This window comes from Salmo trutta, chromosome 31 (assembly GCF_901001165.1).
Source record: "Salmo trutta chromosome 31, fSalTru1.1, whole genome shotgun sequence".
In the NCBI taxonomy this organism is placed as follows: Eukaryota; Metazoa; Chordata; class Actinopteri; order Salmoniformes; family Salmonidae; genus Salmo; species Salmo trutta.
This window is the reverse complement of record NC_042987.1, coordinates 573,952-598,334: the sequence shown is the minus strand read 5'-3', so window position 1 is coordinate 598,334 and position 24,383 is coordinate 573,952. Positions and strand designations below refer to the sequence as shown.

Below are 24,383 nucleotides of genomic sequence, written 5' to 3'. Positions count from 1 at the left end.
CACACCCCACTAAACAGACCACCGGAGATTAAAATGTAACATTTTGAGTTTAGGCTACATGAGATAAGACGCCATGCACTACTGCAGCTGTCAGTGGTACAACAAACACACAGTACTTGGCAGAGAGAGTTCTACCATGACGGGTCGTTCTCGTATCTAACCTAGTGAGTGACGAGTGTCCTCGCTAGGCAGCGGCTAGCTTAGCGTTTTCTTACCTACAGGGTGTCCTAGCTACAGGCTAAAGCAGGGTTTCCCAACCCTCTCCTCAGGGATCACCAGACGTTTCACATTTTTGTTGTAGCCCTAAACTAACACACCCGATTCAATTAGTCTACTAATTAGTCTGTAACCAAACTGTTACAGACCTATATCCATCTTGCCCTGCCTTTCTAAAGTCTTCGAAAGCCAAGTTACAAAACAGATCACCGACCATTTCGAATCCCACCGTACCTTCTCCACTAGAGGTCGACCGATTAATTGGAATGGCCGATTAATTAGGGCCGATTTCAAGTTTTCATAACAAATCGGTAATCGGTATTTTCGGACACCGATTTGCCGATTTTACATTTTTTACACCTTTATTTAAATAGGCAAGTCAGTTAAGAACACATTCTTATTTTCAATGACGGCCTAGGAACGGTGGGTTAACTGCCTTGTTCAGGGGCAGAACGACAGATTTTTACCTTGTCAGCTCGGGGATTCAATCTTGCAACCTTACGGTTAACTAGTCCAATGATCTAACCACCTGCTTTACATTGCACTCCACGAGGAGCCTGCCTGTTACATGAATGCAGTAAGAAGCCAAGGTAAGTTGCTAGCTAGCATTAAACTTATCTTATAAAAAACAATCAATCATAATCACTAGTTAACTACACATGGTTGATGATATTACTACTTTATCTAGCCTGTCCTGCGTTGCATATAATCGATGCGGTGCGCATTCGCGAAAAAGGACTGTCGTTGCTCCAACGTGTACCTAACCATAAAGAGCAATGTCTTTCTTAAAATCAATACACAAGTATATATTTTTAAACCTGCATATTTAGTTAATATTGCCTGCTAACATGAATTTCTTTTAACTAGGGAAAATGTGTCACCTCTTGCAACAGAGTCGGTATATGCAGCAGTTTGGGTCGTTGCGAACTGTGTGAAGACTATTTCTTCCTAACAAAGCACAATGGTTGCTCCAACGTGTACCTAACCATAAACAGCAATGTCTTTCTTAAAATCAATACACAGAAGTATATATTTTTAAACCTGCATATTTAGCTAAAAGAAATCCAGGTTAGCAGGCAATATTAACCAGGTGAAATTGTGTCACTTCTCTTGCATTCATTGCACGCAGAGTCAGGGTATATGCAACATGTTTGGGCCGCCTGGCTCGTTGCGAACTAATTTCCCAGAATTTTACGTAATTATGACATAACATTGAAGGTTGTGCAATGTAACAGGAATATTTAGACTTAGGGATGCCACCCGTTAGATAAAATACGGAACGGTTCCGTATTTCACTGAAAGAATAAACGTTTTGTTTTCGAGATGATAGTTTCCGGATTCGACCATATTAATGACCTAAGGCTCGTGTTTCTGTGTGTTTATTATATTATAATTAAGTCTATGATTTGATAGAGCAGTCTGAGTGGTGGTAGGCACCAGCAGGCTCGTAAGCATTCATTCAAACAGCACTTTTGTGCGTTTTGCCAGCAGCTCTTCGCAATGCTTCAAACATTGCGCTGTTTATGACTTCAAGCCTATCAACTCCCAAGATTAGACCGGTGTAACCGATGTGAAATGGCTAGCTAGTTAGTGGGGTGCGCGCTAATAGCGTTTCAAACGTCACTCGCTTTGAGACTTGGAGTAGTTGTTCCCCTTGCTCTGCATGGGTAACGCTGCTTCGAGGGTGGCTGTTGTCGATGTGTTCCTGGCTCAAGCCCAGGTAGGAGCGAGGAGGGGGACGGAAGCTATACTGTTACACTGGCAATACTAAAGTGCCTATAAGAACATCCAATAGTCAAAGGTATATGAAATACAAATCGTATCGAGAGAAATTGTCCTATAATTCCTATAATAACTACAACCTAAAACTTCTTACCTGAGAATATTGAAGACTCATGTTATTTAAACCAAATTGAACATGTTTCATTATTTATTTGAGGCTAAATTGATTATTGATTTATTATATTAAGTTAAAATAAGTGTTCATTCAGTATTGTTGTAATTGTCATTATTACAAAAAATATATATATATAAAAAAATTTTTTTTTTTAAATCGGCCGATTAATCGGTATCGGCTTTTTTGGTCCTCCAATAAATCGGTATCGGCGTTGAAAAATCATAATCGGTTGACCTCTATTCTCCACTATGCAATCTGGTTTCCGAACTGGTCATGGATGCACCTCAGCCACGCTCAAGGTCCTAAATGATATCATAACCACCATCGATAAAAGACAGTAGTGTGCAGCCGTCTTCATCGACCTGGCCAAGGCTTTTGACTCTGTCAATCACCGCATTCTTATCGGCAGACTCAATAGCCTTGGTTTCTCAAATGACTGCCTCGCCTGGTTCACCAACTACTTCTCTGATAGAGTTCAGTGTGTCAAATCGGAGGGCCTGTTGTCCGGACCTCTGGCAGTCTCTATGGGGGTGCCACATGGTTCAATTCTCGGGCCGACTCTTTTCTCTGTAAATATCAATGATGTCGCTCTTGCTGCTGGTGATTCTCTGATCCACCTCTACGCAGACGACAACATTCTGTATACATCTGGCCCTTCTTTGGAAACTGTTAACAAACCTCCATACGAGCTTCAATGCCATACAACATTCCTTCCGTGGCCTCCAAATGCTCTTAAATGCTATTAAAACTCAATGCATGCTCTTCAACCGATCGCTGCCCGCACCCGCCCGCCCGACCAGCATCACTACTCTGGATGGCTCCGACTTAGAATATGTGGACAACTACAAATACCTAGGTGTCTGGTTAGACTGTAAACTCTCCTTCCGGACTCACATTAAGCATCTCCAATCCAAAATTAAATCTAGCTTCCTATTTTGCAACAAAGCCTCCTTCACTCACGCTGCCAAACATACCCTCGTAAAACTGACTATCCTACCGATCCTTGACTTCGGCGATGTCATTTACAAAATAGCCTTCAACACTCTACTCAGCAAATTGCATGTAGTCTATCACAATGCCATCCGTTTTGTCACCAAAGCCCCATATACCACCCACCACTGTGACCTGTATGCTCTCGTTGGCTGGCCCTCGCTTCATACTTGTCGCCAAACACACTGGCTCCTAGTCATCTATAAGTTTTTGCTAGGTAAAGCCCCGCCTTATCTCAGCTCATCGGTCACCATAGCAACAACCACCCGTAGCACATGCTCCAGCAGGTATATTTCACTGCTCATCCCCAAAGCCAACACCTACTTTGGCTGCCTTTCCTTCCAGTTCTCTGCTGCCAATGACTGGAAAGAATTGCAAAAATCACTCTGAAGCTGGAGACTTATATCTCCCTCACTAACTTTAAGCATCAGCTGTCAGAGCAGCTTACCTACCGATCACTGCACCTGTACACAGCCCATCTGTAAATAGCCCACCCAACTACCTCATCCCCATATAGTTTTTTTTGTTGCTGCTCATTTGCATCCCAGTATCTCTACTTGCACATCATCTGTACATATATCACTCCAGTGTTAATGCTAAATTGTAATTATTTCGCCACTATGGCCTATTTATTGCCTTACCTCCCTAATCTTACTACATTTGCACACACTGCATATAGATTTTTCTATTGTGTTATTGACTGTACGTTTGTTTATCCCATGTGTAACTCTGTGTTGTTTTTGTCGCACTGCTTTGCTTTATCTTGGCCAGGTCACAGTTGCAAATGAGAACTTGTTCTCAACTGGCCTACCTGGTTAAATAACATAACAAATAAATGTAAAAAAAAACTGTTGTTATCCTACCTAAAGTGTCCTGGCTCCAGACTAGAGAGCAACAGGCTAGGCTGCTGTTAAAGGTTGTTATCCTACCTAAAGTGTCCTAGCTCCAGGCTAGAGAGCAACAGGCTAGGCTGCTGTTAAAGGTTGTTATCTTACCTTGACACCGTGAATAAGCCCATTCATCAGGAATGTGTGTTGAGGGAATGTTTCATGTAAGACCTGGGAAACAAACACAGATAAGACATCATCAACTGTTGTGTCCATACAGTAGCCTGCAGTAAAGTGACCCACACAGTACAGTGACTGCTATACACTTCAGCGTTAATCATTCTAAAGCAAAGGAAAGCACACACACACACACACACACACACACACACACACACCCCAAAATAAAAAGTGACACTGAGAAAACAAAACTGTTGTGTCTATATTAGTACAGTGTAACAGACCTATGTAATGACATACAGCGGCTCGTGTTGACTACAGTAACTTCAGTTAGTCGAACTACAGCACACTGACCTGACGGTACCCATTAACAATATCCGCTCCATTACCTAATAGTGACCTTTCTGGGTCTGAGGTACTGAGGGAACAAACTTTCAGTTAGATAATGGAAACTGATATAGAAAGGTTGAGGGGAGAGACTCTAGCACACTGTGTAAATAACACACTTAAAGTACACCTTTATTGCCTAACAAAATGTACTATTCACAAACAGAGGTCAGGCATGATGGTGCAAATTCAGCCTAAATCAATGTGATGCAGTTCAAAGTCTACAGACAGTATTGGTGAGGAACTCCGTTTGAGAGCAGGTGAGGGAGGGGTCATTGACACCAGTAGGATCATGACCCTGTGAGTGTTTAGACAGGACTAAGAGAACAAACACATACAGGGTTTGACTATTGGTCAGGAGGACATGGACCAAACAAAATGGGAAGGAGAAGCCATTCAAGGTCCCTAAAACAGGCTTACCCAAACTCACTCTTGGGGCCTCCCTTGGGTGCACATTTTGGTTTTTACCCTAGCACTACACAGCTGATTGAAATAATGAAAGTTGATCATAAGTTGGTTATTTGAATCAGCTGTGTAGTGCTAGGGCAAAAAAACTAAAACGTGCACCCAGGGGGGACCCAGGAGCGAGATTGGGAAACCCTGCCGAGAGAGTTTTCCTGCACAGATGCAGAATATAGTGGGTTTGGTGAGGCTGAGAGAGTCTCTGGCTGTGGCTAATGAAAGTGGGAACCTCAGTGGGTGCAGTGAGAGAGGGTGATGCATGCGAGAGTACTGTAACAGGAACAGGTGAATGGATAGAGCACAGTGGGAGCTCACTGTGCACCTAACTAAGGAGGACCTGAGTGGAAACAGTGAAGCCAGCGTCTCTTTCCACTGCTCTGATTAACCCAACACGCAAATGTTAACCGCCCCCTGGGAGATCCAGTAAGTGGAACAGATTTTCATTGTCAGAATAAGCACCACTAACCCTCCACACAGACCAGGGTCATGTTCAGTGGGTGCGAAACAGAAGAAAACACTCCGAAATGGAGTGAAACGAGGCGGTATCTGAACTTGTCCAGTAAGAAACACTCTCATGAACACCACATATCACTAACTTCAAACAAATCATTTGAAACTGTTCATAATGTGGGCTGTAGATTTAGTTGTTTATCATTTGTTTGGTGGGGAAAAGTAGCTCAGTGGTAGCAAAGGTAAATGTAGGTTCCAGGAAATGGATGAAAAACAGATCACATGGTCCTGAACACAAACAATGCATTTTCAATTCATATTCACTACTATATAGTTTGTCTGATATGATTAGTCCATCCATTGAGGGGAGTCGTGTGTGCCCGGATGTGTGTCTACAACATCTATAGTCTAACAACAACCACTCACTAACCTTCTCTCTCCCACTCCCTTTGACATTTACATTTAAGTCATTTAGCAGACGCTCTTATCCAGCGCGACTTACAAATCGGTGCATTCAGCTTATTGACAAACCCTTTCAAAAGCAAAAGACACCTTGATACACTGCTTGGAGTCTTTTTCATATTGCTCAGCCAAGTACCATCTGTCGACACTGAGCCTCTCATTCCCACAACACAGACTGCATTATCAGGCCCTGAACATTTGATTATCAATTCAATTATTCATAGCTGTTTGTGGAGCTGTTTGTTGGGAAATGTCACTCCCTGGTAGTCTGGTTGGGCTTAGGACAGAATTATGAAGGAGTGGGGTGGGAGGAATGAATGCATTATAACCAGTCATTATGAATGCATTAAACAGTCCTGTTGGGGGGAGGGGATTATTAACATACATTTAGGTCATTTAGCAGACTCTCTTATCCAGAGAAACGTATAATGAACTTGTGTTTAGTAGGGCTGGGAATTGCCAGAGAATTCACGATACGATATTATCACGATACTTTGGTGCCGATACAATGTGTAACAAAACTCACAATTCTATATGTACTGTGATTTTATTGCGATTCAATGTTGCAAACATATTGCTCACCATATGTCTGTTGCAGAGGGACAAGAGGGAGCCATGAGAAAACAAGTTTTGATCAGTCATGGAAATAAAACTGCTGAAAACAAATTGGCTCCCTATTTAAAAGAAGATGGAGAACCAGCTATGGAGAAAAAAATACTGGATCTTTGGTGCAGGTACAGCCAACTAGCGCAAAAATAATTTTGTGAAAACGATACATCGTCAAAAATAATATCCGATATGTAACTGTATGGATTTTTCCCATCACTAGTGTTTAATGGCGGGTGTGGCTCAGAGACTAATACAGAGATCTGAGATATTGATGAAAGACATTACATCGTAATGTAAGGCTCTGCGGTAGGCTGTGTATGTGGTTTCTCATGAGCAGTCACACCTTATAGTTATGAGAGTAGAGTATTACTTCATTAATCCCAATTTGGGATTTTTTTTTTATCACAGCATAGAAAAAAAACTGTCTCAGGCACTGCTCCAAAATCTCCCATAAGTGTTCAATTGGGTTGAGATCTGGTGAATTGACACAAAGAGGGGTCTCAAAGGACCAAAGTTACAGAGATCTCTTCTAGCCATGGTAGCCAAAATAAATGGGCAACTGGGCATTTTTTTTGTGTCCCTACGCATGATGGGATGTTTTAAATTGCTTAATTAACTCAGGAACCACACCTGTGCGGAAGCACCTGCTATCAATACACCTTGTATCCCTCATTTACTCAAGTGTTTCCTTTATTTTGGCAGTCACCGGTACATCCCAACTGTATGTATCCCTAAGCAAGGGAGGGGAGCAGTTGGGCTTAGGTGCGTGTGAGTCACACTTGAGCCCAGGTTGATGATTAGTTGATTATTTGAATCAGCTGTGTTGTGCTAGGGCAAAAACCAAAATGTGCACCCCCTGATGTCTCTAGGACAGAGTTAACCCTGCTCTACTGTAAGTCGCTCTGGATAAGAGTGTCTGTTACATGACTCAAACATAAACGCACTTGTTGTCTTTACTGTATGTACATTATGTACCCAACTATGTACTGTAGCCCTAAGTAAGCTTGTTTTCATACAGTATGTAAGGGGAACAGTTGGTGGTTAACCTACCTACAGTGATCATGGGCGTGGTGAGCATGTGTCGGCCTATACCTACTGTGGGTAGCACAATGTACAGTAAGCTTGGGAATAGGTGGGCTCAGGTGTATGGACGTTTCCTTACCATGAGCATGGTGAGCATGTGTTGTATCCCTACTGTAATGTAGGCTTAGGTAAGCTTGTATTCCAGGCAGGTGGGCTCAGGTGTGTGGTGGTTTACCTACTGTAAGCATGGGCGTGGTGAGCAGCCCCTTCTGTACTGTATGTATCCCTAGGTAGGCCTGTGTTAGTGGAGCGGCTGGGTGGGCTCAGACGTGTGGTGGTGGTTTACCTACTGTAAGCATGGGCGTGGTGAGCAGCCCCTTCTGTATTGTATGTATCCCTAGGTAGGCCTGTGTTAGTGGAGCGGCTGGGTGGGCTCAGACGTGTGGTGGTGGTTTACCTACTGTAAGCATGGGCGTGGTGAGAAGCCCCCAGGAGAAGAATTCCAGGAAGATAACCACCACAGCATGCAAGACACTGGGCTCAACCATCCCCTGGGGCTAAAGCATGGCGATGAGGATGGAAAAACAAAAGAGAGGAGAAAAGAGGGTGAGAGAAAAGAAGAGAGATTAGGGAAAACCGTAAACTGACAGACAATATACATTTCAAAAGTAGTGTGCACAAAATCCACCACATTTGAACAGGTGCTGGGTAATAGGTTTGTCAGTGAGTGAGCGAGCGAGACTGCCCTAAGTGTGCACTTGTTAATTTCTCTTCATGGATTTAAAAGCAAATGACTGGTGTAAGACATATGATGAAAACTCCTTCTAGTCCAGCCCATACTTACACCAATCCAAGGCTTTTTAAAAGCCCATGGAGGAATCCAACGGTGTACACTTCCCAGAGAGGGAAGCAGGGACATGGGAGCCTTGACGGGGAGGTGTGAAAGCCATGGTGGCTGTAAAGTAGGGCAGGTCCAGCTAAACAAGATAGTGTGTGTGCGTTCCAGACCACAAAGTATGCAATGTCAAGAATGGCAACTGACTGACATAGCCCAGGTCAAGGCTCTCCAACCCAGTTCCTGGAGAGCTACCATCCTGTAGGTTTTCGCTCCAACCCCAGTTGTAACTAACCTGATTCACTTTATCAACCAGCTGAGTATCATGGCCAAGCCTACACTACCGTTCAAAAGTTTGGGGTCACTTATACATTTCCTTGTTTTCCATGAAAACATACATGAAATTAGTTGCAAAATAAATAGGAAATATAGTCAAGACGTTCACAAGGTTATAAATAATGATTTTTAATTGAAATAATTGTGTCCTCAAAGAATCCTCCATTTGCCGCAATTAAAGCCTTGCAGACCTTTGGCATTTTAATTTGTCAATTTGTTGAGGTAATCTGAAGAGATTTCACCCCATGCTTCCTGAAGCACCGCCCACAAGTTGGATTGGCTTGATGGGCACTTCTTACGTACCATACGGTCAAGCTGCTCCCACAACAGCTCAATAGGGTTGAGATCCGGTGACTGTGCTGACCACTCCTTTATAGACAGAATACCAGCTGACTGCTTCTTCCCTAAATAGATCTTGCATAGTTTGGAGCCGTGCTTTGGGCCATTGTCCTGTTGTAGGAGGAAATTGGCTCCAATTAAGCGCTGTCCACAGGGTATGGCATGGCGTTGCAAAATGGAGTGATAGCCTTCCTTCTTCAAGATCCCTTTTTCCCTGTACAAATCTCCCACTTTACCGCCACCAAAGCACCCCCAGACCATCACATTGCCTCCACCAGCACACCTCCAGCATCTTTTCTGCATCTCACGAATGTTCTTTTTTGTGATCAGAACACCTCAAACTTAAATTTGTCTGTCCACAACACTTTTTCAATCTTCCTCTGTCCAGTGTCTGTGTTCTTTTGCCCATCTTAATCTTTTATTTTTATTGGCCAGTCTAAGATATGGGTTTTTCTTTTCAACTCTGTCTAGAAGGCCAGCATCCCAGAGTCGCCTCTTCACTGTTGACGTTGAGTTTTCAGCTGTGCTAACATCATTGCAAAAGGGTTTTCTAATGATCAATTCGCCTTTTTAAATGATAAACTTGGATTAGCTAACACAACGTGCCATTGGAACAAAGGAGGGATGGTTGCTGATAATGGGCCTCTGTACGCCTATGTAGATATTCCATTAAAAAAAAGAAATTCTGCCATTTTCCACCTACAATAGTCATTTACAACCTGAATGTCTACACTGTATTTCTGATCAATTTGATGTTATTTTAATGGACAAAAAAATGTATTTCAAAAACATGGACATTTCTAAGTGACCCCAAACTTTTGAACGGTAGTGTACATTGTCCATCCTAACAATTAGGAATAAGCAAAGGCTTTGATTTCTTGTCAAACAGATGGAAAAGGAGTCTAGAAAATATCTACCAGAAAGTCTTAAAAAGGTATTAGAAATACATCAAGCCACAATAATGTTGAAGTAAAGACCCCTGCCAACTAATATTAGTTTTTAAAAAAAAGTAATCCGTTACATTACCAGCAAAAATATTGCAATCAGATTACAGATACTTTTGAAAAACTAGATTATTACTTCTTGGATTACTTTGAAATTCAGAAAGGATGTTCACAAAAAAATACATTATGACACCGGTTTTCTCAATTACATAAAATTTTAAGTTTGTTCCAACCCTGAGTACAACAAAAAAAAGTGGAGTTGAGTGCAGCACAGTATACAGCAGAGCGCACTAGATTCGAGAACACTATAATGTACTGTACTCTACTGATCTTTGATGTCCAAACTTGTGAAACAGACGTCTATGATTGGTTCAGATTTGGTCTGGACCAACCAAATTTGGTCTTGTTTGGTGGCGGAGCTCATTAAAATAATAACCAGTGAGTAGAATAATATCAAATATGCAAAGGCGGATATTGCATATCTATGTACCAATTTAAGATATTCTCTTCATGGTGATTGTGACATATCCATAATTATGCATGTCTGTGTAGTGGATCAGGGATCCATGATGCAATTCCATTACCACAATTATTTTACCAGATGTAAATCCACTTAGTGTAGTTCAATAACCAAAAGCATTTTTTTTAAACTCAAGGTGTCATGTCATAGCTGACACCCCACCCACTGTGTCTGCAGACATCTTTGAATCTGTATTCAGAGCAGATATTTTAGAATTTTTAGAAAACGTGGTCACAAACTGAGGGAGATTTTACCAAAACTCTGTTACCAAACTTTGCAACTGCAGTTCTTCCAGTGAATGTGTTTTTGTAAAATGTTCAGTGCAAATTGTTCAAAATGATCGATGTGTATAGAGTTGTAGGGTTTGTTAAACTTCAAAATCAAGGGTTTTTGTTTGGCATATACACTGCTCAAAAAAATAAAGGGAACACTTAAACAACACAATGTAACTCCAAGTCAATCACACTTCTGTGAAATCAAACTGTCCACTTAGGAAGCAACACTGATTGACAATACATTTCACATGCTGTTGTGCAAATGGAATAGACAACAGGTGGAAATTATAGGCAATTAGCAAGACACCCCCAATAAAGGAGTGGTTCTGTAGGTGGGGACCACAGACCACTTCTCAGTTCCTATGCTTCCTGGCTGATGTTTTGGTCACTTTTGAATGCTGGCGGTGCTTTCACTCTAGTGGTAGCATAAGACGGAGTCTACAACAAGTGGCTCAGGTAGTGCAGCTCATCCAGGATGGCACATCAATGCGAGCTGTGGCAAGAAGGTTTGCTGTGTCTGTCAGCGTAGTGTCCAGAGCATGGAGGCGTGACAGACGTGACAGAGTCTGGAGACGCCGTGGAGAACGTTCTGCTGCCTGCAACATCCTCCAGCATGACCGGTTTGGCGGTGGGTCAGTCATGGTGTGGGGCGGCATTTCTTTGGGGGGCCGCACAGCCCTCCATGTGCTCGCCAGAGGTAGCCTGACTGCCATTAGGTACCGAGATGAGATCCTCAGACCCCTTGTGAGACCATATGCTGGTGCGGTTGGCCCTGGGTTCCTCCTAATGGAAGACAATGCTAGACCTCATGTAGCTGGAGTGTGTCAGCAGTTCCTGCAAGAGGAAGGCATTGATGCTATGGACTGGCCTGCCCGTTCCCCAGACCTGAATCCAATTGAGCACATCTGGGACATCATGTCTCGCTCCATCCACCAACGCCACGTTGCACCACAGACTGTCCAGGAGTTGGCGGATGCTTTAGTCCTGGTCTGGGAGGAGATCCCTCAGGAGACCATCCGCCACCTCATCAGGAGCATGCCCAGGCGTTGTAGGGAGGTCATACAGGCACGTGGAGGCCACACACACTACTGAGCCTCATTTTGACTTGTTTTAAGGACATTACATCAAAGTTGGATCAGCCTGTAGTGTGGTTTTCCACTTTAATTTTGAGTGGGACTCCAAATCCAGACCTCCATGGGTTGATAAATTGGATTTCCATTGATTATTTTTGTGTGATTTTGCACATTCAACTATGTAAAGAAAAAAGTATTTAATAAGATTATTTCTTTCAATCAGATCTAGGATGTGTTGTTTAAGTGTTCCCTTTATTTTTTTGAGCAGTATATTTTAAGTGAAAAATCTGAGTCTCAGCCATGTGAGCGGTGTTGAGCAGTCAGAAATCCCGCTCATCGCTCCACTTAAGCACCGCTCTGGGACTCCACTTCCTTTCCAACCGCTCTGCTAAAAATCACTCTTTGCTCAGAGGAAAAAAAAAATGCGGCTCCAAATTCAATCTGTTCATTAAAGTCACCATTTAACCAACTACATTATCGGTCAACCGCTAATGACAAAAAAAACTGTCGATGAGAAGCAGTTTCACTGGAACTTTGTCAATATTATAATTGCAAACCAACATGAAGTTAAGGTCACCAAAAGTAGAGAAGACATGATGAGGAATAAAATTCCACATAGAAGTGGGTCTTCTTAGGAATTGTTCTATCCAATTGATCTTAAAAGTATTATTTAAGGTAATAAAGTCCAGAAAATTCAGCCCAACATACTCATACGTGTTCATTACAACAGTTTGTTGTAATGGGTACGGTTTCTCCACAGAAAATTGAAAAGCATCTGGTCTATCTCCTTGCTTATTTTACCGTCAAGATATAAAGATAAAGCGCCATATGTTAGCCTAGACCTTCAGACTTGGTTATTAGGACTCTTCCTTTTAAAGATTAGTCCCTCTTTAGCCATTGATTTAGCTTCTTATGGGTTTTTTTAATAAGAGGGTTAACATTTAGTAAGCCTCTAGACTTCTGATCCTTGGTAATGGTTATGCCTAAATATGTAAGTTCTTCTTTCACTGGAATATCATAATATGAAGGTGTCACACAATCTTTGACAGCCATGAGTTCACATTTATTCATGTTGAGATATAGACCAGACGCTTTGGAAAAGGATTGTAATCACATTAATCGATATGGGAATTTGGTTAGCATCTTTCAGAAAAAGTGTAGTATCATCAGCCAGTTCGCTTATAATAATTTCTTTACCAGCTATGGAAATACCTTGTACAGGACTATTATTTAAAGAATTTGTAAGAAGTTGGGTGATTAATTAAAACAGATACGGAGAGATAGGACAGCCTTGCCTAATTCCTCTCTTTAACTCAAATCTAGGTGAGGTGCCATATTTCAATTTGATAGAGCTGTTACCATTTGTATAGAGTCTTAATAGCCTTACAGAAAAAATCCACAAAGCCAAATTTCTCAAGGGAGTGGAAGAGGAACTGATGCTCTACTGTGTCAAATGGTTTATAAAAATCTAAAAATAATATGAAGCTATCCTCGGTTATTAGGTCTGAGTAGTCAAGTATGTCTAATACTAGTCTGATATTGTTAGAAATATGTCTGTTCCTCATAAAGCCAGACTGTGTTTCATCAATGATTGCATCCAGGACGTCTTTAATTATTTTTGCAAGTAGTAAGGCTAATATCTTATAGTCATTATTAAGAAGACAAATTGGACGCCAGTTATCGATGAGCAGCACTTCTTTTTTAGGCTTAGGTATCAGTGTTATTAACCCCTGACTCATTGTAGGAGGGAGAACATTATTTTTAATACTCTCTAAAAAGAATTCTAAAGTAATTCCATCATTTATTGTTATTTAGATGTTTGATAGACTACAATCTCTTCAACCTTGATGGGTTCATCACATAGTTTCGATTCTGTATCACTGATAGAATGAACATTATTCAGTGAGTCAAAAAACATCTGTGGATTCCTGACAGTACGTCGAGCTATACAATTTCCTGTAAAAATTGCTACAGTATTTAGCGATACATTTTTGGTCATCTGTAATAACACCATCAATGTTTAACTTATGGATAGTGTTATTTGTAGAGTGAAATTTCTCAAGTCTAAAGAAATAGGATGAATTCTGTTTTCCCTCCTCCATTTTTTCCTAGATCTAATAAAGGCTCCTTCTGCTTTTAATATATATATATATATATATATATTATCCAGTTTATTTTGTAACTCAATCAGTTCCATCTTCTCCTCCCCCGAGGGGCCGGCTGGGGATCTCTGAGAAAGGGAAGTTATCTTAATGATCACCTTTTCCTCCTCAGCTCTTCTGGTCTTAGCAAGATTACTACCATGTTTTCTAAGGTATTTGGACACCTCAAATTTAAAAGGCTCCCAGTTCTTGCAATTAGATTTTTGTTAAAGTAATGTTAAAGTCCCCTCCTATCAATAATAACAAATTGGGAAATGTAGATAACCAATGAAGAATATGCTTCTCTACATATTCAAGCAACTCATCATTCTCATTTTTGGTGTTGTACCCGTAGAAGTTTCCAGTAATGAGCGTAATGTCATTGTAACTGATCACAAGACAAATAAAGTGACCAAAGGGGTCACATTCCAAGTGTAGAATATTACCACCAAAGGTATTTTTCATTGTAACGACACCAGCAGAGCAATCAGATCCATGGGAAAGCCAAATATTGTTGCCCCACTGTGACCTCCAGAAGTTGGCATCAGCAGAAATTGAGTGAGACTCTTGAAAAAAGCAAAAATATGTTCAAAATTGTTTAGCAAATAGAAATAAGGCCTTGCACATTGTTTCGTAACCCCCTAGCATTAGGAGAAACTATAGACAAAGACAGACCAACAAAGATTATATAAAAGTAGAAACTGTAGGATGAGTCAAAAACATAGCAGTGAAAGTAAGCGATAAGGAACCGAGATCTGCACCATTTAAGTCAACTTAAAGTGAAAATAGTTATACCATAAACTGAGCTAGTTGTTATCCGGCTTTTGAAATTCAACTCATCAGAAAATTATGTTCAAGACCAAACCAAGGGTTCTCAGTAGTAAGAGAGACTAAAAACCCTCTTTAGTATAATCAGGAACTATTCTGAGAATTAAAATACAAAATAATAATTTAAATAAAAGGGTACCTACTATTTTAAGTGCATATGAAAACGGATCATAAATAGAATAAAACATGTTTTACATATACACGTTCCTAAGACCTTTTTCACTTGGAAATAAGTATTAATAACTAAATAGAACAATAACCGTGTAAATGAAGTAGGGAGGTGCCAAGGATCCCGACGAGCGCGGACCATTCCAAAAGAATCCGTGACCCGGAAGTGCGATCAGGATGCAGTGGGTCTCAAGATAAAACAAATGTCGCTAGCTGCAGCCTTGTTGTAATAACGTTACTGTCAAAAACTGACAAAGCCATGAACTGACAACAATTCATGAAGTTTGATTCAGTCCTTTCAGATGACATCTACATTCATGAATTTTAGCTCGCTAGCCCTCAACCTCATGCTTCAGATCAACAGCTAAATGGTGTTCGATATTGTCTGATTAGCTTTGCTACTAGCTAGCGCATCCACTTATGGGGCAAGTGGATATATAATAACCTAGCTAGCCAACGAACGTTAGCTACATTGTATGACATACATAGCTAGTAACTCAGACAAAACACCGGATAAGAGTGTCGAAGATAATAGCCGAAGATGACTTGCTCGGCGTATGGTTCCTGTAAAATGTTTACCAACTAACATTAGCTTTACGCTCTAGCCAGCTGTTATTTTGACAGACTGAGTTAACGTGTAAACCGGCCAGCTAAAGCAAACAACTGGTTCATTTCGCAAAGTAAGCAAACCAAAATATAATGCTAGCTAGGTACCAATGTTATGCAACAAATGACAATCTAGCTAGCTATCTACAGTATCAGGCTAACGAATATAAATATTTAACTCACACTGCCTCCATCTTTTATAATAACTTTCTTTGCCAGAAGAATGCTGCGGTTCAGCCGCTTTATCTTTTTCTCCCTCGTCATTGTTAATTTATGTCAATTTTTGATGTCGGAGAGGTAACTTCAGGAATGTTTGAATTCGCCTTGTCTGGCTATCTAGCTAAGTGATTTGCTAATGACCATGTTGCAGCCTGGTTACATAGACGAGACGTAACATAAATTCAGGACAATTGAAATAGTATGATATGTTACGTTTGGTATGGTTAATGGTCTGGGTGGGCGTATAACGTGAACGTCTAGCAACCCAATGGTTGCGAGTTCGAATGTCATCACAGTCAATTTTAGCTAATTAGCAACTTTTCAACTACTTAGCTAACCCTTTTAACTGACACTTCCCCTGACCTTAACCCCTAACCTAGCAAAAATTAGCCAGCAAGCTAACATTATCCACCTTTCTAGAATTAATAACATACATTTAGCAAATTCGTAACATATTGTACGTTTTTCAAATTCGTAACATATGATACGAAATGGGTGATGGACATTCAGAAATGAATACATACCATACGAAACGTAACAAACTATACTAAATGGTTTATGGGGGATTTTACGTACAGAATAATACGAGAGGCTCAGACCAGGTTGCAGCGCAGTCATATCCACCTGTGTGAAGCTAGCCACAATAAGGATTAGCCACAATAGTGGAATTTGCGGTTAAAAGTACAATTGAATGATCATTTCAAATGGCTACAAATATTGGAATCATGCCATATTTGGACTAGATAATGCTTAACAAGGTCGGATTGTTGTTATATAAATTCAACAAAAGACAATCATTTGTTAATTTGACATAGGTAAAAATCTGTTGAAATCGCACCCTGGATGTATTCAGTGGTGTAAAAATACTTTAAAGTACTACTTATGTAGTTTTTTGGGGTCTCTACTTTACTTTACTATTTATATTTTTGATACTTAAGTATCAAAAGTAAATGGAATTGATAAAATGTACTCAAGTACATTTAAAACCAAATACTTTTAGACTTTTACTGAAGTAGTATTTTACTGGGTGAATTTCACTTTTACTTGAGTCATTTTCTATTAATGTATCTTACATTTTACTCAAGTATGGCTAAGGTTGCACATTTTGGGGAATATTCAGAGGTGGAAACTTTCTGTGGGAATTAATGGGAATATATGGTAATTAACAGAAAAATATGCAATTTAATATTAATACCATTTAAATGTAGATGTTTTTTGCATTGGATATATTTACCATATCATATGGAGACAGAAACATAAACCTTTTACCTTATCATAAGTAGACATACTGTACTTGCAAATTATTAAATCCTTCCAATAGAAATAAAAACAATTTTAGTTACAAATTGAACTTTAATTAAATTAGTTGACTCTTCACATGGGATGATTTCACTAAACAACAAAAGAAAGGGAATACTGAATGATCCCCAATGATCCATCGCATCTCCCAAAAATGTTTTCAACATACATCTGTAAAATGATAGTCTTTAGACTAAAGCTTTGGTTGTCTTCCTCTCAGGCTTCCATGTCTTCTCCCTGGACCTCTTCAATGTCCACCTCTTGAACATCAGACTCTGAGGCCTCATCTTCACTGTCACTTTCCAACCTTGTCCAGGATGGCTCATGGTCAGGCTCAAAAAGCCTCAAATTTGCCCGGATGGCCACCAATTTTTCAAGCCTTGTATTGGTCAGCCTGTTGCGTGCTTTGGCGTGTGTGTTCCCAAACAAGGACCAGTTGCGCTCTGAGGCGGCTGATGTTGGTGGGATTTGGAGGATGATGGAGGCAACAGGGGAAAGAGCCTCAGATCCACAAAGTCCCTTCCACCAGGTGGCTGATGAGATATGTTGGTACGACTGGCATATTGCATCTCTATCCCAAAGCCCTTGCTTGGAAGTGTACTTTGCCAGACTGCCAAGAACCTTGTCCTCATCCAGGCCAAGGTGGCAAAACACAGTAGTGATGACACCATAGGCCTTGTTGATCTCTGCACCAGACAGGATGCTCTTGCCAGCATACTTGAGGTCCAACATGTACGCTGCGGCATGTATGGGCTTCAAGCAGAAGTCTTCATGCTTTTTGATTTATTTCAGAACTGCAGTTTCCTCTGCTTGGAGCAACAGTGAAGTGGGCAGGGCAGTACGGATTTCTTCTCTTACATCTGCAAGCAGAGTCTGAACATCAGACAGGATGGCATTGTCTCCCTCAATCCGTGCAATGGCTACTGCTATAGGATACAGGAGTTTCAGGCTGCTTACCACTCTCTTCCAAAATACATCATCCAGGAGGATCCTCTTGATGGGGTTGTCCATATCAGCAGACTGTGATATGGCCATTTCCTGGAGAGACTCCTTCCTCTCCAGGAGACTGTCAAACATGATGACAACACCACCCCAACAGGTATTGCTGGGCAGCTTCAATGTGGTGCTCTTCTTCTTCTCACTTTGCTTGGTGAGGTAGATTGCTGTTATAACTTGACGACCCTTCACATACCTAACCATTTCCTTGGCTCTCTTGTTGAGTGTATCCATTGTTTTCAGTTCCATGATGTCTTTGAGAAGCAGATTAAATGCATGAGCAGCACAGCCAATGGGTGTGATGTGAGGGTAGGACTCCTCCACTTTAGACCAAGCAGCCTTCATGGTTACAGCATTGTCTGTCACTGGTGCAAGGTCCAAGGTCATTGATGACTGCCTTCAGCTCATCTGCAATGTAGAGACCGGTGTGTCTGCTCTTGCAGAACACTGATTGAGGGGTGGAGATTATGTAGTTAATTATTCCTTGCCCACGAACATTCGACCACCCATCAGAGATGATTACAATACAGTCTGCTTTCTCTATGATTTGCTTGACCTTCACTTGAACTCTGTTGAACTCTGCATCCAGCAAATTAGTAGATAAAGCATGTCTGGTTGGAGGGGTGTATGCTGGGCGAAGAACATTCAGAAATCTCATCAATTACACATTGCCTGTGAGCATCAGAGGTGAACCAGTTGCATACACAGCTCGAGCAAGACATTCATCAGCATTTCTCTGACTACGTTCCTCCATTGACTCAAATAAACTTCTGATTCCATGAGGACCATGAGCTGTTGCTATCGATAAGGTGTCTGATTCATCATATTCACCTCAAATAGAAGTAGAGGGACTTTAGTCAGAGATTGCTTGTTGTGAGCGCTGAGGGAACTTTATGCACTTAGCCAGATGATTCTGAATCTTTGTTGCATTCTTCACATATGATTTGGCACAGTATCAGAAAGTAGCAGAAATTGTTAACAAGTTAGAAATGATTTAAACACACTTTGCTTTAGGCTACTATTTACTAGTTAACAAAAAATAATGTATGTCATATAAAATATATTCACCCCACCCAGTATTTTAATCAAAATGTACCCATAAAGCTTGTAGTCCTTGGGTCAGACAGTGTAGTAGTGTGGGCTCAATAGCATCTCATTACTGTGCAAGATCTTGAGAATCAGCTGTACATGTGATGGAAGAATGCACTGTGTATGCAGAGGGTTGCAATTCCATTGAATTGGGGATAGTTTAACCAAAATATACTACAAGACCTAGAATTGCCTTATGTGTATCCCACAAAAAAGGTTCACTGTTATAAGCTAACATTTTTTATGAATTCATGCAAAATTCCCCAAATTCCTGGGCTTAACTTCCCATGGAAAATTTCCAGAAGGTTTACGACCCTTTGCAACCCTAAGTATGACAATTGAGTACTATTCCCACCACTGGATGTATTAGACTTTAGAATTGCATTAGGGGCATACTAATATTGGGGCGGCAGGTAGCCTAGTGGTTAGAGTGTTGGACTTGTAACCAAAAGGTTGCAAGATCAAATCCCTGAGTTGACAAGGTAAAAATGAGCTCCATTTTTGTCTCATCTGACCACAACACTTTCACCCAGTTGTCCTCTGAATCATTAGATGTTCATTGGCAAACTTCAGACGGGCATGTATATGTGCTTTCTTGAGCAGGGGGACCTTGCGGGCGCTGCAGGATTTCAGTCCTTCACGGTGTAGTGTGTTACCAATTGTTTTCTTGGTGACTATAGTCCCAGCTGCCTTGAGATCATTAACAAGATCCTCCCGTGTAGTTCTGGGCTGATTCCTCACCGTTCTCATGATCATTGCAACTCCACGAGGTGAGATCTTGCATGGAGCCCCAGGACGAGGGAGATTGACAGTTATTTTGTGTTTCTTCCATTTGCGAATAATCGCACCAACTGTTGTCACCTTCTCAACAAGCTGCTTGGCGATGGTCTTGTTGCCCATTCCAGCCTTGTGTAGGTCTACAATCTTGTCCCTGACATCCTTGGAGAGCTCTTTGGTCTTGGCCATGGTGGAGAGTTTGGAATCTGATTGATTGATTGCTTCTGTGGGCAGGTGTATTTTATACAGGTAACAAGCTGAGATTAGGAGCACTCCCTTTAAGAGTGTGCTCCTAATCTCAGCTCGTTACCTGTATAAAAGACACCTGGGAGCCAGAAATCTTTCTGATTGAGAGGGGGTCAAATACTTATTTCCCTCATTAAAATGCAAATCAATTTATAACATTTTTGACATGCGTTTTTCTGGATTTTTTGTTGTTATTCTGTCTCTTACTGTTCAAATAAACCTACCATTAAAATGATAGACTGACCATTTCTTTGTCAGTGGGCAAACGTACAAAATCAGCAGGGTATCAAATACTTTTTTCCCTCACTGTATGTATTAAACATTCATATTGCAATGTACAGCCTTACCTCATATCCCAGCAATAATGCCTTGCATTACGCCTGGGAAGAAAACACTTCAATTTGCTCAACTTGCCATTGGCTCAACCTTTGGCTCAATTTACTATGGTAATTGGCATAATTTACCCCAAGACAAACATTTGTAGTATATTAGCCTACACAGCTACACTTTCATGCTAGCTTTAGGACATATCAAATCAAAGTTTATTGGTCGCATTACACAGATGTTATCACAGGTGCAGCAAAACAGTGCAGTAATTCCAAGCAATAAAAAAACAATACACTTAAATAATTTCAATAAAAAAATGTAAGAAATATCAGAACGAGCAATGCCCGAGTCCGGAATATACAGTGCATTTGGAAAGTATTCAGACCCCTTCCTTTTTTCCCACTTTGTTACATTACAGCCTTATACTAAAATGTATATATATTTCAAATGTCCTCATCAATCTACACACAATAATCCCATAATGACAAATCGAAAGTTTTTTTTTTTTTACAAAATACCTTATTTACATAAGTAGTCAGACCCTTTGCTATGAGACTCAAAATTGAGCTCAGGTGCATCCTGTTTCCATGAATCATCCTTGAGATGCTTCTACAACTTGGAGTCCACCTGTGGTAAATTCAATTGATTGGACATGATTTGGAAAGGCACACACCTGTCTATATAAGGTCCTACAGTTGACAGTGTATGTCAGAGGGGGAGGAGGAGCAAAAGTTGTAGTAGAAGACAAGGACCGGTCCAATAATGCATTTCTTATTGGGCTATGTTTTTTGGAAAAGGGGATTCATTTGGGAAATCCAATTGTAATATTGAGGATTGTGGTTAATTGTGTTGATGAAGAACAGAAGACGCGTACACTGGATCTGGCAAAATTGTCCATGTCAGAAGTAACATTTATTGATCTTCGGAGCAGGGCTCCTGGCAATGAGTTATAGCTGGAGTCTCGTTGGATATAGATGATGAGTACCCTAGTCAGAAAATCCCAGGAGTGGTCCGTGCACGTCGCCATACCCATATGGTAAATGGAATGAAGGAGAAAAAAGCCTTGGATATGCGAGTTATGCGGTGAGAGCATTTGTGTCCAAACCATTAGTGTGGAAATTGTAAAGGATATGATCACATGTCAAATGTTTGCAGACGGGAGAAGTAGGATATTGAAGAATCTGTGAATGGAAAATGTTGCAACTGTGGTGGGGATTATACTCCGGACTTCCTTGAGTGGTCCTGTTAGGGTGAAGGATGTCGAGGATCAGGGCTGCGCAGTGGTAGTTTATGATATTTTATTTATTTTTACCCAAATGTTTTCCTTTTTTGGGATCCACATTGTCCAACTGCACAGTAGTGCATTATCCAAATGTACATTTTATTGTTGCAAACAACATTATACCATAGAAGAGCAAAAACCAAGCCATGAGGTCGAAGGAATTGTCCGTAGAGCTCTGAGACAGGATTGTGTCGAGGCACAGATCTGAGGAAGGGTACCAAAACATTTCTGCAGCATTGAAGGTCCCCAAGAACACAGTAGCCTACATCATTCTTAAATGGAAGAGGTCTGGCCTCCTGGCCAAACTGAGCAATCGGGGGAGAAGGGCCTTGGTCAGGGAGGTGACCAAGAACCAGATGGCCACACTGACAGAGCTCCAGAGTTCCTCTGTGAAGACGGGAGAAACTTCCAGAAGGACAACCATTTTGGCAGCACTCCACCAATCAGGCCTTTATGGTAGAGTGGCCAGAAGGAAGCCACTCCTCAGTAAAGAGCATATGACAGCCCGTTTGGAGTTTGCCAAAAAGCACCTAAAGGACTCTCAGACCAAGATTCTCTGGTCTGATGAAACCAAGATTGAACTCTTTGGCCTGAATGCCAAGCGCCACGTCTGGAGGAAACCTGGCACCATCCCTACAGTGAAGCATAGTGGTGGCAGCATCATGGTGTGGGGATGTTTTTCAGCGGCAGGGACGGAGACTAGTTAGGATCGAGGGAAAGATGAACAGAACAAAAGTACAGAGAGATCCTTGATGAAAACCTGCTCCAGAGTGCTCAGGACCTCAGACTGGGGCAAAGGTTCACCTTACAACAGGACGGCTCTAAGCACACAGCCAAGACAACATAGGAGTGTTGAATGTCTCTGAATGTCCTTGAGTGGCAGAGCCAGATCCCAGACTTGAACCCAATAGAACATCGCTGTAGCGATATGAAATAAAACAACTGTTTTTGCTTTGTCATTATGGGGTATTGTGTATAGATTGATGGAAAAAAAAACATTTAATCCATTTTAGAAAAAAAGTATATGGACACCTGCTCATAGAGCATCTCCTTCCAAAATCATGGGCATTAATATGGAGTTGGTCCCCTCTTTGCTGCTACAACAGCCTCCACTCTTCTGAGAATGTCATTGTATGCTGTAGTGTTTACATTTCCCTTCACTGGAACAAAGGGTTCTAGCCCCAACCACGAAAAAACAGCCCCAGACCATTATTATTCCTCCACCAAACTTTACAGTTGGCACTATGCATTCGGAAAGGTAGCGTTCTCCTGGCATCCGCCAAACCCAGATTTGTCCGTCGGACTGCCAGATGGTGAAGCGTGATTCATCACTCCAGAGAACGTTTCCACTGCTCCAGAGTCCAATGGTGGCGAGCCTTACACCACTCCAGTAGATGCTTGGCATTGCGCATGGTGATCTTAGGCTTGTATGCAGCTGCTCGGCCATGGAAACCCATTTCATGAAGCTCCCGACAAACCGTTATTGTGCTGACGTTACCTCCAGAGGCAGTTTGAAACTCGGTAGTGAGTGTTGCAACCGAGGACAGACGATTTTTACGCGCTTCTGTACTCGGCGGTCCCATTCTGTGAGCTTGTGTGGCTTACCACTTCACGGCTGAGTCGTTGTTGCTCCTAGACGTCGCCACTTCACAATAACAGCACTTACAGCTGACCGGGGCAGCTCAAACAGGGCACAAATATGACAAACTGACTTATTGGAAGGTGGCATCCTATGACGGTGTCACGTTGAAAGTCACTGATCTCTTCAGTACGGGCCATTCTACTGCCCATGTTTGTCTATGGAGTTTGCATTGCATTTATACACGTCAGTAACGTGTGGCTGAAATAGCCAAATACATTAATTTGAAGAGGTGTCCACATACATTCCGGACTCTGACATTTTCACATTTCTTAAACAGTATACACAAATAGGCTGAATAGTGAGGTGATTTCCCACAGTTAAAGTTCCCTAATATGAGCTATGATGCTAATATTTGTGTAAACGCTTCAGATTTGTAATCTGTATGCCCCTAATGCAATTCTAAAGGGTGATACCTCATCAGTTGTACAACTGAATGCCTTCAACTGAAATGTGTCTACTGCAGTTAACCCAACCTCTCTGACCCCCCTCCCACCTTATTATGGGCAGTACAGTAAACACATGCTCTGAGACTATTGTTCATTAATAGGTTAATGAACAATAGTCATTTTTTCATCATTTTTTTACCATAGAAAAAATGGCAGAGACTTGTCCATCAAATAATATGTAAGGGAAAACTTCATCTAAATATCAGTCTGCGTTTACAGAGGCAGCCCGATTCTGGTCTTTTGCCACCAATAGTTTTTTTTGCCAATAATTGGTCAAAAGATCAGAATTAGAGGAATATCACATTGTTTTTCCAATAAAATAACAAATGATCATATTAATATGAGAAACTCACCTGTGTTTTCATAGTGAGAGTGAAATTGGATACAGTACGTGTTGTTTATTACTGGTTCTACATAATCACACATCGGCCAGTGTAGAGATCACACACACAGAAGTCTGTGTGCTTGAAGGTCAACGTAGGCAAAATCAACCCC

The 24,383-nt window shown here is 41.2% G+C and overlaps 1 protein-coding gene across 5 annotated transcripts in view; it reads right to left on the bottom strand.

The window, feature by feature from the left end:
* LOC115169285 (hippocampus abundant transcript 1 protein-like) overlaps nt 1–15,995 on the bottom strand; it is a 30,488-nt gene extending 14,493 nt beyond the window's left edge. The window contains exons 1-3 of one of the 5 annotated variants that reach the window (XM_029724752.1): nt 15,749–15,995; nt 7,962–8,057; nt 4,099–4,161 (exon numbers count right to left, since the gene is read on the bottom strand). In XM_029724752.1, coding sequence (XP_029580612.1) covers nt 4,099–4,161; nt 7,962–8,057; nt 15,749–15,829 — 240 coding nt within the window. In that variant the 5' untranslated portion in view covers nt 15,830–15,995. Of the gene's footprint in view, nt 1–4,098; nt 4,162–7,739; nt 7,930–7,957; nt 8,058–8,344; nt 8,738–15,051; nt 15,200–15,748 lie in introns of those variants that run through there. The other 4 variants (XM_029724754.1, XM_029724753.1, XM_029724756.1 and 1 more) reach the window with 4 other exon arrangements.
* Between the last annotated feature and the right edge of the window lie 8,388 nt (nt 15,996–24,383).